The sequence below is a fragment of the Dermochelys coriacea genome, chromosome 2 (genome assembly GCF_009764565.3).
Source record: "Dermochelys coriacea isolate rDerCor1 chromosome 2, rDerCor1.pri.v4, whole genome shotgun sequence".
Taxonomy (NCBI): domain Eukaryota; kingdom Metazoa; phylum Chordata; order Testudines; family Dermochelyidae; genus Dermochelys; species Dermochelys coriacea.
This window is the reverse complement of record NC_050069.1, coordinates 75,303,676-75,321,345: the sequence shown is the minus strand read 5'-3', so window position 1 is coordinate 75,321,345 and position 17,670 is coordinate 75,303,676. Positions and strand designations below refer to the sequence as shown.

The 17,670-nt window shown below is 42.5% G+C and overlaps 1 protein-coding gene across 6 annotated transcripts in view; it reads right to left on the bottom strand.

Moving 5' to 3' along the window:
* The window catches only part of PRKDC (protein kinase, DNA-activated, catalytic subunit), a 159,669-nt gene that overhangs the window by 43,166 nt on the left and 98,833 nt on the right, over positions 1-17,670 (bottom strand). For all 6 annotated transcript variants that reach the window (XM_038388511.2, XM_038388512.2, XM_043507884.1 and 3 more), the window contains 7 exons: positions 17,476-17,574; positions 15,235-15,445; positions 14,427-14,616; positions 12,723-12,938; positions 6,857-6,969; positions 4,554-4,685; positions 3,010-3,189 (listed from right to left, as the gene is read on the bottom strand). In XM_038388511.2, the coding sequence (XP_038244439.1) occupies positions 3,010-3,189; positions 4,554-4,685; positions 6,857-6,969; positions 12,723-12,938; positions 14,427-14,616; positions 15,235-15,445; positions 17,476-17,574 (1,141 nt within the window). The remainder of the gene's footprint in view (positions 1-3,009; positions 3,190-4,553; positions 4,686-6,856; positions 6,970-12,722; positions 12,939-14,426; positions 14,617-15,234; positions 15,446-17,475; positions 17,575-17,670) is intronic.

The following is a 17,670-nucleotide window of genomic DNA, read 5'->3' as shown; positions in this document are numbered from 1 at the left end:
TTTAGTACGTGAAACTCCATTAGAGCTTGCCCGCATAGGGTCTTTAGCTCGTCAGGAACTCGCGGTGCCGTCGGTCCCGGGGCAGATCCTTCATCAGGAAATTGCTTTCTTTTGGTCGACTCTCAATGCAGGAATGTCTGCGACTGTTTTTTGCAACCTGTCTAAGAACAGGCTCTTTGACAGCTGCTGTTGGAGCAGAGCTCCTATCACAGGCTGACGCTGGCGATCGTTGACCAGGGTGCAACCTGGACGTGGGGTTGAAGGCTGGCCTGAGGGATTTCTCCATCATCAGGAGATTCAGTTGGAGATGCCTGGCTTTTCTTGTCCTGGCCACCAGTTTTCTGCAATGCGGACACTTTTGAATAACGTGTGTCTCACCGAGGCAGCGGACACACTGAGCGTGGCCGTCAGAGACCGGTATGAAGAGCGTACAAGTTAGGCGGCATTTAAAACCAGGTGAGCCTGGCACTCCTGAGTCGGTCTCAGAGGAAAAACAAGGGTAAACCCTGTTTGAGGCTAAGGCTATATGCTTGTCAGAGACAGGAGAGGTAGAAGGGAAAAAAAAATATTTTTTTGATTAAATTAAAGAAATTAGAGTAGGGCAAGGGGAAAAGGAAGCTAACTACAACTAAGCTAATATTACCCTATGAATTATCTACTATATTTTTTTTCTGAATTAGGAGAGGGTGCTGCTAATCGCTCCATCTCAAGCCAAAGGTGGTAGAGAAGGAACTGGGGGACCGTTGGCCGCGCACCGCTATGTAACCACTCGGAGCGGCACAAGGCGGCTACCACAAATCTCTCATTACAAGTGCAGGGCATCAAGACACCTAAAGTGGAGCACCCACATTCTCGAAAAAGAATATCACGTCTCCTACCTAATTTTTGGCAAGAAGGCCTTGAGATGAGAGATAAAGCCAAGTCCAGGCTTAGAATGTTCAGAAACATAACTATTCCACTAAATGCATCCGATGAAGTGAGCTGTAGCTCACAAAAGGTTATACTCAAATAAATTTGTTAGTCTCTGAGGTGCCCCCTGTTCCTTTTGCGAATACATACAAACATGGCTGCTACTCTGAAACCTAAATATTTCAAACCAGACATCTAAAAAAAATTAAGCCATTCTCATGAATAATTTTAAATTGTTTTCACTTCCAACCCCACATTTATGCAGCAGCTGGTGAAAATACCAGGTCACTTCTCTGAGCTCCATTCCTGTGCTTTTTATTAAGTTTAAAGGTGAAAAGTAACAGCAGAAGCAGAATCTCACAATTTAGTTGCTGTGTATCTTCATCTTACTTTTATTTTTCCATAATTTTCTGAAATTTCATACAGCGAGCTGCCAAAATACAACAATGATATTGATAGAGGAGAACAGGCAGGGAGCACAGTTCAATGCAAGTAACAAAATACTGAGCTTGGGAACCAGCAAAAAAAAAAAAAAAAAAAAAAAAAAGAGAGAGTCAATAGGGAATACGTGATGAATAGAAAGCCATAGTGAGATGCTGGCCTGGAAAGCTCAGAATAATTCCCAAAGCATTCAGCTTTATGTGCAGCTGCAGAGAGGAAAGTAAATAGAAAGCTGTAATTTTTCATACGTGCAAATATTAAGTGCTAGGAAGTGAGGTTATCACAGTTTAGAAAACTGGCTTGACACTAGACATGATTTGCAGAACAGCAGCGTTTCACCGTAGTAAGAATGACACCTGCTGCCACAGATTAGGTTTTTCAAATTTGTGTGCTAGAGAGTTGAAGCTAAACTAGTTGCCTTTCTAAAGGCATGTTATTTTTGAGGTGACTTCAGAGTTTCATAAGCTACAAATGGACTGATCAAAATTAACCCAAATGAGAAGAGATGTTAACTATAGCGAGGTTTATATAGGAGAAGTTTTTAATTATTACTGTGATTACTTGGATAACCATAAATTTTACTAGAATCTTAGAAAATTAACGTAAAATTGGAGTTGACACGCTATTAAAAATTGTGTGTTGGTGATACGGAAACACATCAAAGAGGATACAAAGGAGAAAGGCTCGAGGATCAGTGTCAATGGGAACAACTTTCCCTTCAGCAGGAAGCTGTCTGCATCACTAGTGAAAGTACATTGGTAATTATTGTAAGGGAATAAACTGAAGACATTGCCAAGCAATGAATAAGAGTTGCTGGAAAAAAAAACAAATGCTATCAATGTTTGTGAGCCTTACACCTCAAAGTATTTCTTAATGCAGCATTTCCAAAAATGTGAAGTTCATGCCCCTGACTGAGTCTGAAGGATTAGCTGGGATGCCCAGACTTCTCAATTATTCTCTGAACTTTTATTTAAAAACAAGTATCTCTGTTGTGGTTGCAGAAAAAACACCTTCAAAATGTGACTTCAATGTACCAGATGTAGTAATGCATGCCTGAATTTGCAGAGAGCCTGAAACAGTAGCTCTGAGGTGTGATCCACCCTATTTACCTCAGTGGGTGCTACTTCAAATTGCCAAGTGATGATACTTTAATGCCATCACTATTATTTTCAGCTGCTCATCAAATTATGTAAGAAAGGAAAGGAAGTATAGCATTATGAAGATCTATACCAGCACTTCCCAATATGTCCCCTCTGGCGTACATGTGAGAAACTAGCCAGGCAGGGTGAAGAAAATGTTTACATTAAAATGGACAGGTCTTTAACTAACATGTGGTGGTGCTATAGAGCAACTGGTTTCATCTTCCTGAATGGAGACTTAGCTTTCAACATTCTGGTCTAAGTCACATATCTGGTATCTATTATTTAGTACACATGGAACACAAAACTGTAGGAAGGATTTGCTATGTCACATCATTCTCACTTTTACAGAACAGTTATTTGTCATCTTCATTCACTCTTTGCCTCCATTTATATTCCATCTTTTTCTTTGGCTTAACCCTCTAATAGGATTAAAATGTACTTCCTGGAATTAGTTGTGACACCATAATTCATCAGCATTAGGGTAGACAGAGATGACACACCACACAAAAAGTTTTACCTGGATGCAGGCTATGAATGGTGGGAAGTAAGACACAGTTGTGCTCAGGAAGCGGTTGAAGTTTTGCAGCAGCTCCTCGGTGATGCAGTTTTTCTCAGAAGGATTCTTAAATTTGTTCATTTCTTTCAAAATTCCAGTAAACAAACAGCTGAAGAGCTGCTTGGCCAACGCTGGATCTCTCTGTAAATTACCAATAACGCCATAGTACAAGTGACTAAGACAATGTAACTGATTTCAGCTCAGAATGCTAGAAAGAAGGTCCTCATTGCATGCCAAGTATGGTGTATTCCAGACTAAGTGGCCCAAATTTGAAGTGTCGAGTCTTTTGAAAGGATTTGGGGGGGAGGGGAGGGCAGTGGGAGGGGACCACTAGTTTTCTTCACCTATATTAGATATTTTGAGGAAGATCTACTTAATACAGCATCTTTTAAATGACTCACTCAAAACATATGTGAAATGTGACCCTGTACTTTTACTAAAAAGAAAAGGAGTACTTGTGGCACCTTAGAGACTAACAAATTTATTAGAGCATAAGCTTTCGTGAGCTACAGCTCACTTCATCGGATGCATTTGATGAAGTGAGCTGTAGCTCACGAAAGCTTATGCTCTAATAAATTTGTTAGTCTCTAAGGTGCCACAAGTACTCCTTTTCTTTTTGCGAATACAGACTAACACGGCTGCTACTCTGAAACCTGTACTTTTACTGTATGAAATAAGGAGTTTTCTATGAAACCTGTTCAGTGAGTGTGTATACCATTGTCTATAGAAGGGACTGAGGGCTCAGAATGTATCCTATTCTTCACATCCCACCCAGCCATGCCATTTGAAAGGACTAGGAGAGGTAGTAATTACTTCCAGGTGTCCTTCCCAATCTCCCCTGAAAACCTTGCTGCTTGGGAGCAGAGAGCCAATACCCTCCCAAAGACATGAGACAGGACAAGAAATCAGCTGGCTCAAAAGACAGAATAGGACGTCATCAATGTGTGAGGATGGAGCAAAGAGATAGAGATGAACAGTATCAGCCCAAATTCACACACATTATTGAACTGGGGTAGATATTTGCAAGGGTAACAGAGCCTAAACCCACCCTGATCTTTAGTGGGACTGGAGTTTAGGCAAACTATTCATGAAGCCTGACTTATGTACCCTTATTCCTAGCTATGCTACTGTGATAGAGCGGGTGAGGGTTAGGATGGCCAAAGATGCTGTGAGAGCCTGACCATCAAAAGTGATGAGGAGTCCAGTCTACAACTGTAGCTATTCCCAACTGGGAAACAGAGTAAAAGGCCAGCTATACCCTTTTCTTCATTTTTGGTTCCCCAGATTAAGACACTTTAAAGGAGCCTGATTTTCAGAAAGTACTGAACACCCCCCATCTGAAAACCTGGCTCCTTTAAGGTGCTTCAAGCTGGTTACCCTACAACTCAGGCACCCCGAATCACTAATGTGATTCATGTAACAACCAAGCTTTTTTCAAACTCAATTTGTCTGGCAAAGAACAGTTTGGGAACATTTGGCTAATGACTTGTGAACAGAAGACAGACCTGTGCCACACCCTGCAGAGGAGTGATTAAGCTGCCGTATTCAATCTGGATATCAGGAAGGTCTCCTTGTCGGTAACTCCTGTACAGCGTGACCTGAGCATCATGCTTCATCTTCAGCACAGATTTTATCTCCTGCAACAATTGCCAGCAAAAAAGCAGCCTTGATTACATATAGAGACAAAAGATCACATAATACCTACTCAGTGAAATCTGTTTCTGGTTTAATGGAGGAGATATAAACTTGATCACATTTATTAACAATTCCTTTAAAAACTCTCATAAGTGTTAATGGCTAAAAAGAGTTACAGAAATCATAATAAGGAGTTAAAACCAAACACCAAAATGATCTTGTTCTGTAAAAACAAAGCCTCTTTCTAAAGCTACTTTCACCCTTCCTTAGTACCACTGTATCTTAGGCCTTGTCTACAGAAGTGGCATTAGTTTACCTTAAGTCAATTTTTTAACCAATTTGCCTAAACCAGTGCATAAATCTGTTTTAAGAATGGATTGTTTCATTTTGGCTTAAACTTATTCCTAATTAATTTAAGCTAAACAGAAATAAACCTGCTTTAAAATGAAATAGGACTATCCAAACAGCCTTTTGCACCAGTTTAACTAAATCAGTTTTTAATTACATCTTAAAGTAAACAGATGCAACTCTGTCATGTACACAAACATTTACTTTCCTCTCCAGATTCCTCTGCCTTTTTGCTTTTATACAAGTGAAACTATTGATGGGCTTTGGCAAGGGGACAGGAGGGTGGATTAACAGTAAAAAGGGCTTGGGGTTTGCTTCCTCCCTATTCCCTGCAAAAAAATTACATGTATGTTGCTACTGCTATCCAGACCACCTGGAATTGCATTTCTACATCTTGGAAGAGCGTGCACGCTAGTAAGGGGACGAGACTGCAATTTCTTTTCTTCTGCTCAAATCCTTCCTCTTCCTCCTCCTGCTCTTTTGGGCTTTTTTATCTCCACAGCTCTATGCCTCGCCTTCCTCCTAAATGGATCACTCTTTCAAAAGAATACAAGAGATATGTCATGGGGGAACAAGAGCTTTGGTGAAACTCCCAGAGCACTAGAAATGTTTTTTGGCTGGTATCTATTCACTCCTGCTGCCCCATCAGACATAATATTGATGCGAGGCTTTGTCCATGTGTACTTTCCCATCCAGTTCCATCAGTTCCTAGGCAACAGTGCTTGCAATTTTTAGTAACATGACCCTCATTAAACCTACAAGAGTCTTCAAAAATGTGAGAAAGGTGAATATTACACATCTAACATTAATGGGTTAAATAAATAGCTACTACAAATTATTTTAGATAATTTTGTTAAGACTTGACACACGGTAATCTGCAATCTATAAACCCTGAAGGAAATCCAGTATCACATTTTACACAGGCTAAAATATTATTATTCATAGTTACTAGGAGCTCATCATAGATCAGGACCCCATTGTGCTACATGCTGTACAAAACACATACTATGTGTTTGTGACATTTGTGACATTGTGTTTGTGACATTTCAGGTTACTCCATCAGCCATTTCATATTCTGTACCTGAGGGTGAACGCTGTCAGAGATGCATTATAGAACAGGGCTCACTGGACATGTTATCAGGTTTGCATGTATCTGCAGATCTTGAGTAGAGTACAGAAACTGGCCAGTTTTCCAATGTAGGTATCTAAAAATAGTCACTTTAAATCCATATTTAGGCATCTAAAAGGGGGGGTGGGTGATTTTCAGAGGTGATGAATACCCTCAATTCTCACCGAAGATACTGGAACTTGTGGATGGTTATCACCCAGATTCATAGGACATATTAAAGTTACACACCTAAATAAGACATCTACATTGGAAAACTATGCCCTCTGTAAACAAGAAACATTTAAGTAATTTTAGAGTTTCACAGTATACCACAACAGTTGAGGAATTTAGAGTTAAAAATAGCCCTTCATTTTTAACTTGCACCATCGTGATACAAATGGTGCACAAAATCACATATAGTCCAATACCCCCACACAATATGGGAGTTTGGAGTAAATACCCCCAGCACTTTCCCTGCTGGAGAAGTTTAAGTCACACTCAGCTTTACACACACAAATATATTATAAAACTTGCAATACATAATTGCAGATACCATCTCTGGAAGAACCTAGATAGGTTCTGTTACAATGGTACCCAACTCCATAATTTTCCAATGACATGATGCTTCTATAGGTAAAATATCAGACTTCTCAAAAACAGCTAACACATCCCGTCAGTCAAAGATTTTAACCACTAACTATTAAGAAGCAAACAAACCTTTTCTCGTTTCTGTTCAGCAACACCTTTCCTTGCATAAATCAAGCTGAGTTTTTCTTGGTCCTTTAAGAAACGCCTGCGCAACCTTAGAATTTCTGCCCGTTCATCTATACCTAATAAATAATGAGTAAGCACCAACAATTTACACACACGTTTTGAGTATCCACCCTTATAGCTATCCCCTTTAAAAACAACCTTAACTTAACTTATTTCAATCAATTTTCATCAGCACTTCCTCATGTACATTCTATGTCTGACCTGTAAGTATGTAAAAATCTGTGAGTGAATTGTACTATTGTCACTATTGTCTATGTAATAAATAGAGTGTAAGCGCCTCAGGCCAAGTATTGTATTTTAGCCAAGTTCTGAAAAGCATTCAGCATGTTTGCAGTTTCTGTAAACAACAGAGTTGGACAGATTAAGAGAGTTGGTAATAGATTATACGGTTTTCCATCTCAAGCCTCAGTGGTACAAATCCAATGCAGGACAGTAATGGACAAGAATCATTCCAATGGCTGTTCAGTGGGACCCTATATGAAAATCAATCTGTGATCTCAGTTCAAATCTTAGTAAACAGGTGCCCATAAACAACTTACACCATCACAACAGACACCCGGCTAGCAGTCTCAACAGGAAGACTATGGATTGATTGGCATGGAAACTGAACTACCTCTTCTTAGGCCTGGTCTACACCACGAGTTTATGTCAGATTTAGCAGCGTTAAATCAAATTAACCCTGCACCCGTCCACACAATGAAGCCATTTTTTCCCCCTGACATAAAGGGCTCTTAAAACCGATTTCTGTACTCCTCCTCAGCGCAGGGATTAGCGCTGAAATTGACATCGTCGTTTCGAATTAGGGTTCATGTGGACGCAATTCAAAGGTATTGGCCTCCTGGAGCTATCCCACAGTGCACCATTGTGACCGCTCTGGACAGCACTCTGAACTCTGATGCACTGGCCAGATGTACAGGAAAAGCCCTGGGAACTTTAGAATCTCATTTCCTGTTTGGCCAGGCGAGCTCATCAGCATAGGTGACCGTGCAGTCCCAGAATCAAAAGCGGCTCCAGCATGGACCGAACGGGAGGTACTGGATCTGATCACTGTATGGGGAGACGAATCCGTGTATCAGAACTACGTTCCAAAAGACGAAATGCCAAACATTTCAAAAAATCTCCAAGGCCATGAAGGACAGAGGCTACAGCAGGGACACAACACAGGGCCGCGAGAAACTTGCCGAGCTCAGACAAGCGTACCAGAAAACCAAAGAATCAAATGGACGCTCCGGGACAGAGCCCCAGACATGCCGCTTCTATGCTAAGCTGCATGCAGTTCTAGGAGGGGGCCACTGCCACTACCCCACCCCGTCCATGGACTTCGATGATGGGGTACTCTCCGCCATGGCTGAGGATTTTGCGGAAGGGGAAGATGAGGAGGACAACGACAAGCTTGAGGAGAGCACACAGCACACCGTTCTCCCCGACAGCCAAGATCTTTTTATCACCCTGACTGAAATACCCTTCCAACCCAACCAAGCTGGAGAAGGGACCTCTGGTGACTGTACCTTTTTAAATATAATACATGTTATAGAAGCAAGAGTTTTTTAATGATTATGTAGCCCTGAGGACTTGGGATGCATTCGTGGCCAGTACAGCTACTGGAAAAGTCTGTTAATGTGTCTGGGGATGGAGCGGAAATCCTCCAGGGACATCTCCATGAAGCTCTCCTGGAGGTCCTCTAAAAGCCTTTGCAGAAGGTTTCTGGGGAAAGCAACCTTATTCTGTCCTCCATGGTAGGACACTTTACCATGCCATGCTAGTAGCAAGTAATCGAGTATCACTGCATGACAAAGCCTGGCAGTGTATGGTCCCGGTGTTTGCTGGCATTCAAGCAACATCCATTCTTTATCTCTCTGTGTTATCCTCAGGAGAGTGATATTGTTCATGGTAACCTGGTTGAAAGAGGGGAATTTAATTAAGGGGACATTCAGAAGTGGCTGTTTGCCTGTGGCTGAAAAGAAATTCTCCCCGCAGTTAGCCACGCAGTGGGGAGGGTGGGGGGAGGGCACTGGCACTGAGCTGTTCATGTTTGGCTAGCAGGGATCTTCCCTGATACCAGCCACGCAGTGGGGAGAAGGGTAAAGCGATCATCCCAGAGAATTGGATTCGGGGAGATGGGGCGGGGGGTTTAGTTTGGTTTCTGCTGTGGCACGTTAACAGGAAAACTGCACTACTAAATGGCCAACTCAACGTGCTTTGCTTGGTATGGGAGAGGAGAGCGCTGCTGTTATGAAGGTTGCAGAAGCCGAAAGACTATGGCTTACCATGGCTGCCTGCAAGCCGAATTCTGTTGACCGGCCCTGCGTGTGTGATCTCTAACATCAAAGCTGCAGGCACTCAATATAAAGATGCAAAACGCGACCTTGTACCAAAATCACATGTGCTATGTAATGTGAATAGTGTTGTTCACCGTGAAAAAGTATAGCCATTGTTCTGTAAAAACATATCTTTTTAAAATACTTCACTCCCTTTTTTCCCCTCCAGCAGCTGCAAACATTTCAAGCCTCCCTCCTCTGTCCCAAAGGCTCTCTCAGATAAGGCAGCAAAAAAAAAAAAAAAAAAAATGCATGCGCGATGAAATGTTCTCTAAGCTCATGCAGTCGTCCGGTACAGACAGAGCTCAGCAGAATGTGTGGAGGGACACAATAGCAGAGTACAGGAAAGCGGCTGATGAACATGAGGAGAGGTGGCGGCACGAAGATTGGAGGAGGCATAATGCATCACTGGGACTACTGTGGGATCAAAAGGACATGCTCTGGCGTCCGGTGGAGGTTCACGAACGGCAGCAGGATCACAGACTGCTGCTGCAGCCCCTGTTTAACCGCCCTCCCTTCTCCGCAAGTTCCATAGCCTCCTCACCCAGATGCCCAAGAACGTGGGGGGGGGGGAAGGCTCCGGGCACCCAACCACTCCACCCCAGTGGACAGTCCAAGCAATAGAAGACTGTCATTCAACACGTTTCAAAGTGGCCTTTTCCTTCCCTCCTACCCTTCTCCCACACCCCACCCGGGCTACCTTGTGAGTTATCTCCCTATTTTTATAATCAATTAATAAAGAATGCATGTTTTTTAAACTATAGTGACTATTTCCTTTGCAAGCAAGCTGTGATCGAAGGGGGGAGGGCGGGTGGCTTACAGGGAATTTAGAGGCAACCAAGGGGGCGGGTTTTCATCAAGGAGAAACAAACAGAAGCGTCACACAGTACCCTGGCCAGTCATAAAACTGATTTTCAAAGCTTCTCCGATGCGCAGCGCTTCCTGCTATGATCTTCTAACCGCTCTGCTTGCATTCAGCGGCCAGGCGATTTGCCTCAACCTCCCACCCCGCCATAAACGTCTCCCCCTTACTCTCACAGAGATTGTGGAACACACAGCAAGCAGCAATAATAATGGGAATATTGGTTTCGCTGAGGTCTGAGCGAGTCAGTAAACTGCACCAGCGACCCTTTAAATATCCATATGCACACTCTACCACCATTCTGCACTTGCTCAGCCTATAGTTGAACAGCTCCTGACTACTGTCCAGGGTGCCCGTGTACAGCTTCATGAGCCAGGGCATTAAGGTGTAGGCTGTATCCCCAAGGATAACTTCAACTTCCCCAACAGTTATTTTCTGGTCTGGGAAGTAAATCCCTTCCTGCAGCCATTTAAACAGACCAGAGTTCCTGAAGACACGAGCGTCATGAACCTTTCCCGGCTATCCCACGTTGATGTTGGTGAAACGTCCCTTGTGATCCACCAGTGCTTGCAGCACCACTGAAAAGTACCCCTTGCAGTTTATGTACTGGCTGCCCTGGTGGTCCGGTCCCAAGATAGAGATATGCATTCCATCTATAGCCCCACCACAGTTAAGGAATCCCATTGCAGCAAAGCCATCTAGTATGGCCTGCACATTTCCCAAAGAGTCACTAACTTTGATAGCAGCAGCTCAATGATTGTGTTGAATACTTGCATCACAGCAACCACCACAGTAGATTTGCCCACTCCAAATTGATTCCCAATTGACCGGTAGCTGTCTGGCACTGCAAGCTTCCACAGGGCTATTGCCACTTGCTTGTGAACTGTAAGGGTTGCTCTCATCTTGGTATTCTTGTGCTTCAGGGCCAGGGAAAGCAAGTCATAAAGTTCCATGAAAGTGCCCTTACGCATGCGAAAGTTTCGGAGCCACTGGGAATCACCCCAAACCTGCAACACTATGCGGTCCCACCACTCTGGGCTTGTTTCCTGGGCCCAGAATTGGCGTTCCATGGCACGAGCCTGCCCCAGTAACACCATGATCACCAAATTGCTGGGGACTGCAGTTTTAGAGAAATCTGTGTTTATGTCCTCATCACTGCACTGCCATTGCCTCCTCGCCTGGTTTTTCAGGTGCTGGTTCTGCATAAACTGCATGATAATGCGTGAGGTTTTTACAATGGTCGTAACTGCTACGGTGAGCTGAATGGGCTCCATGCTTGCCATGCTATGGCATCTGCTCAGGCAATCCAGGGAAAACGGTGCGAAATAATTGTCTGCCGTTGCTTTCACAGAGGGAGGGAGGGAAGGTTGACTGACGACATTTACCCATAACCACCCACAACAAATTTTTGGCCCCATCAGGCATTGGAAGTTCAGCCCAGAATTCCAATGGGCAGCAGGGACTGCAGGAACTGTGGGATAGCTACCCACAGTGCACCCCGTTCGGAATGTCGACACTTGCCACAGTACTGTGGACGCACACCGCCAAATTAATGTGCTTAGTGTGGATGCATGCACTCGACTTTTTACGATCTGTTCCCAAAAATCGACTTCTGTAAAATTGGAGTACTTTCATAGTGTAGACATGGCCTTACTTTGAGTATATTCCTTTCAAAACAGGGTTGAAGTACCTTGACCTGGCAGCATGAGGTACATTGTCCATGTTGAAGGGGTCAAACTCCAGAGCTGTCTGCCTCACACTATTTTTAACTAACTATACAAAAAACCTCTAAGCAATTCCAGAACGATGCTAGTGTTTTTCAGACATGGAGTGGATAAGTGATAGCTCTTTTTCAGAGACTGATTTATAAGAACAGTGATTAATTCTGCAGCCAAATTGGAATCCATTTGAAAAATGTCTGAGGCACTACTCAAATTATTTGAAAAAGAAATACACCGGACCCTCGCTAGAATGCATGTCTATATAGCGCAAATTCACATATAACACGGTCACGGCCATGGATCCCAAATTTAATTACTTTAATTGCAATTCATTTTAATGCGGTCCCCGTTATAACGCGGTACTGCGCATGGATCCCAAATCCCGCATTCTAGAGAGGGTCTGGTGTAATTGTTTCAATATTTATTACTTGTTAGGTTTATTTATGGAGACAAATCAGACAAATCTAGAAGATACAAGAAAATATAGATTTCCCTGACATTTGCTTTCTGGTCACCATGGAGAGAACAAGGAACATAAATAAGGAATGCTGGTGTTAGACAATGGAGGTGTTACCCACCGTATCATTTTAGCCAACAACATTCCATTTTGTAGACACCTAAATAATTCCACTACTCAGCCACCATCTATATTATGAACAGCCACATTTGATATACTTAATTATATATATTTAAGTCAGGTACAGTAGCCCACTCAAACTGAAGGACTCACATCTGACATGCTCCTTACATCAGATATGACAGGAAGCAAAATTTCCAGATTGTCCCTTCATTACAACATCCCAAAGATGATGTCCTGCCACCTACTTCACTAGCACACAGAATCAGTTTTTCTTTAACAAAAAAATTATATATATTACATTGGCATTGCATCAATAAGGTATCAATACCTTTAGCTTTGCTGTCCACCTCATCTCCTGGCAAACCCAACCTTTTCTTCCCAAAATTGGGTCCCAATGGTTTTAAGGTTGCCCGCTGTGATTTCTCACTCCGCTTGCTAGCAAACAGCATGGATGAGGACAATGATTCGGATGATGAAGGGACTGTATACTCTGCCAATGTGTCAATGCTGCTTCCTGTTAGCCAGTTAAAAGAGTTTCTCCCACCTGTAAAAAGCAGAAAAATGAAGTATCAGTATTTAAGTCAAAACATGCACAAAATTTCCTTCCAAAAAGGGCACAGTTCCCATATTTATAGCCCAATTATGGGGGGAAATCAGCATTCACATCTTGGTCCCCATCAGTACCCAGCCCGGGCAAGCTAATGATCCAACCAGTGGACCAAATTCAGTGATGAATCCTGGTCACTTGCCACTTGAGGCACGTTACTCATAAGCAAAGAAGAAGAGTCCAGTTATCTAATGAATGCTGCATTTTTGCACCTAAACAGAATAGGAAGTAAAATGTTCATCTGGGAGGCCAATCTTTTTAATTGGACATGAGGCTTAAAAAAATAAGATCAATGCAAACTAAGTGTGTATGCTTACTATTTTGGAATAGGAACAAATTAGTAACATACTGCATATACTCATTCATAAGCCAAATATTTTTAGTAAAAAAGGGAAGCACCAGAGAAGGGGGTCAGCTTATGAACGGGTATAGAGAGAGAGAGGTGGGACACAGCCCCTCCCCCAACAAAGGGAGCAAGGAGAGGCAGCACAGCCAACTGAGCCAGCAGAGCCAGAAGGGAAGAGGTGGGGCCAGAGTCTCTCCACTTCTGGCCACGCTACTCTCCCCCTAGCCTCCAAAGCAGCTGTAGCCAATCAGAGCAGGCTGTGGCCGTGCCACCTGGTCCGCCGGAGCACACTGTGGCCGTGCCGCCTGGCCCAGCTCACTGGAACATGCTGCGGCTGCGCAGCCCAGTCTGGCCCTCCCCAGATAAGGTGGGAAGGGATGGGATGTGGAGAGTGTGGGGGTCCCAGGCTAGGGGTGGGGGTCACATGGGGCGATGGTCACAGGGGTTATTCCCCGACACCCAGTTTCTCCCCGACAAAAAATTTCCCCACCAGTTGCTGTCCCGGCTCATCTGGGTAAGCAGCTGGCGCACTGGGACACTTTGTTTACTTAATGACAGCTTTCAGAGTAGCAGACATGTTAGTCTGTATTCGCAAAAAGAAAAGGAGTACTTGTGGCACCTTAGAGACTAACAAATTTATTTTGTTAGTCTCTAAGATGCCACTAGTACTCCTTTTCTTTTTGTTTACTTAGGTTTTCCTCGGTGCCTGCGGACACTCGAGGTAAACAAACCATCTCAACCTGCCAGTGGCTTATCCTGATGGTCCGGGAGCCAAAGTTTGCTTCCCCCTGAATTATAGGGTTGGCTTATGAATGGGTCATAACATTTTTTCCATTTTTACTTATCCATCTTGGGGCGGGGGTCGGCATATAAACGAACCGGCTTATGATCGAGTATATACAGTACTTAAATTTACAGCTGACCAGAGGGTTTAGATGTTTTCATAAAAATGATACACAAAGTATTACATTTACTTACACCTTTGCTTTTTAAAAAAAGCATACACAAAAGGAATAAGGAAAGTAGAATTGTTGCTTTGGGGAACAGGAGAGCTCCAGAACACGCTGATCTATACTTACTGACATTCTGTGTAGGTGTGAATTCATACTGCTGTTGGGTAGCCCTCACTTGACCACCTAGTGACCCCGGAGTTGAAAGGGATCCTTCTTGTGACCGATTCCTCTTGGCACTTTGGGAAGATTGAGTCTCCACAAACATTGGTGTGAGAACAGTACTTCGGTAACGCCAGTTAGAATCAATAGTGAAGTCCTATACATGCAAAAAGATTTTAATAAGAGCACAGGGAATTGAAACTTTTTTCCATCATTGAGATAAAATGGCTAGTATGTAATAGATCACTTTAAATTCAGTATTGACTGGTCTCCTTAACATACAGAACCATATGACAACTGGTCATATTTCAGTAACATTGCATGATCCTGGTTCAAATACAAAGCAGTCATTTAGTATCAATTCTGCTATTCTGCTGTAACACTAGAACCCCCAATTTGATTATTTATTCAGTTATCTTTCCAAGCTATAAGTGCCCTTTTTATTTATTTAATTAGCACACAACACAATCTAACAAAAGGATCTCTGACAATTAGCATACATCATATATAATTACCACTTGAGTTATAAGTTCTTACCTTCACTTTTTTAAAATAAAAGTTCACGTTAAAAATATGAAGTTATCCTCCCAAAATACATATCAAACTCCTAAAATCTTGAATAACCCATGACTGCCTCAGCTGTTACTTATGTAGAATGCAGCACACGTTCAACAGTCTCCTTCATTACTTCAGCTCTATTTAACTCCTACTAAGGTAATTGATAATTGGACACTGCTGCATAGTTCTATAGCATTACAAAAATATTACAATTCACCTGAAATCTGCATTCAGAAAGTGGATGCTCAAACATTTTTCTGGAATAATCTGGGCTCTTGCTGGTCATTTCAAGCAGAAAATTCGTCGCTAAACTCAAATATTGGGTTTCTATCTTGGTAGAGTAAAAGGAATTTAACAAAGCCAACATACGATCGAGGGTATTTGTAGGTAACCTAGTTTCATCACTCCAAAAATTTCTAACAATCAATCTGTAAAGAGAGTAAAAACATACTTGGACACCTACAAATGGGACACTATAGCTTTACGCAACGCTTGACTCAAAAAACTTCCATTTTTTTTTTTTTAAACTAGTGAATAGCAAAAAATATATAAGGAGGATTAGGATTAGGACTATATTACCCCACTAATTTCTTTACCCCAACAATTCCACACTGGTGTATGTCAATCATCTCATTTCCCACTCTCCATCCCCAATCTGTATTTCATCTGAATGGTATTAAAAACTTTAGTCAGGTCACAAGGATTTTTATACTTCATAAATTTGAATTTTACTTATGATTATGAAAGCACGTCCATGCAAACAAAAGAAATTGCGAGCACAGATATACAAACACACCATTTTTCCTATTGTGCTTCATTATAAAAGTTAATGATGAAACTATCTTCCAAAACTGGACCTAATTTCTTACGTCTGGTTTATAGATCAAAAGTTTAGGTGCTGGCATACGGACTGTGTTATACTAACATAGGATTAAGTCTAATATAAACTAAAGAGACTTACTGATTTAGGTTTCAGAGTAGCAGCCGTGTTAGTCTGTATTCGCAAAAAGAAAAGGAGTACTGGTGGCACCTTAGAGACTAAAGTCTCTGGTGCCACCAGTACTCCTTTTCTTTTTACTGATTTAGGGCTCCCATTGACTTAATAGGCTTTGGACCAAGCCCTTAACATTTTTTCAAATTCTCACTATTTCAACTAAATGTAGTGCAAGAGAATAGGATACATACACTTCTTAAAATGTTAATCTTCTGTTAATTTTATACAGTAGAACCCCATTTATCCAACCCTCCCTAACCAGCTCTCTGCATTTACCTACCAACCAGGACTCCAGGGCCAGAAGTAGGTGATCTCTCCTGGGGCCACTAGATGGTGTTGCAGCATCGTATTTTCCCATTGTCCAGTTTATTCAGCGTTTTGATTATCTAATCTAGCCCCAATCCCAATTAAACCGGACAAACAAACAGGGTTCTACTGTACTTTAAAAAGTTTATAATATTGTCTTTACTTGCCAAATTGATCATTGTTAGTGACATTGCATCAGCAGGTAGGACCAGAAGCAGCCAAAGCTAGGACTGCTGCACTGAGGTTGGGATAAAATGTAGCCCAGGCAGAGCCATCTCTCCCCCAGCATGTCCTGGTCTCAGAAATGTGCAGTGGAGCCCCTGCCCAGTCTGGGGGCACTAGAACCCAGATGGTGCCTCTCTGCTTTTCCACCATGTGGCTTTGGGAGAGAACTGCAGAGAGAAGCCAGCCAGAGGCTCCACCTGGCAGGAGCAGAAGCAGCCAGGAGCCAGGAGACTTCTGGACATTCTAGTCAAAACTGTAGAATGTTCTCAAACTTTCTCTGCCGTGTACTGATTAGTTCAAGTCCTTTCCGTGCCCCTCCATCCTCACAGCCTCTTCACCTCAGCTTCACTCCATACCTGTCCATCTTACTCTCATCTCCCCTGCCCTGTCCCCCTCACCTCCCTTTCCTTTTCTTTCCATTAAGAGTATCCCCTCCTAGCCAACTCCACACTCCCCAAAAATAATTATGGAACACACACAACTTTTGCCACCATCATGTGTTCTACCCCTTCCCCCACCTTGTCTCTCTCTTGTCTATTTAGACTGTAAGCTCTTCAGGGCAGGGACCATCTCCTACTTTGTCTTTGTACAGTTTGCATAATGGCGGCCTATGCTTGATTGGCCCTTAGGCACTACCATAATAAGCATGATTAATAGTAATATTGCCCTAGCCTCTTCATGAAATGTAACTAGAAACTTTGAAATAGGGAAAGCTACGTCTTCCAATTAAGAAGGAAAAACAAGATAACTATCTCCAGAAACAAACATGAAATTTTTGAGCACGGTGTCACGATTACATTTACTAATTAACATATCTTAATAGCCTAAAAACCCCTAAAAAAAAAAAAAAAATCTGTTGTACAAAAACAAAAAACCCATTCACGACTGAAGCATCTCGGCGGAGCCATCGCCACACGCGGTGTGCCCACTCACTGCAGTCCGGAGCTTTCATCCATCAGTCCCTGAAGAAGCATTTCTTTTGCTAGTTTGAACACTTCTTGAGATTCCTCCTCTGCTTGGCTTTCTGGGTCCCTGATATATAGTGAAAAAGAAAGTCTTATTGATTTCTCTCTCATGCAACAAAAGGAACAAACACGGGGAAAATAAACATAATGGCAGTGCACTTGG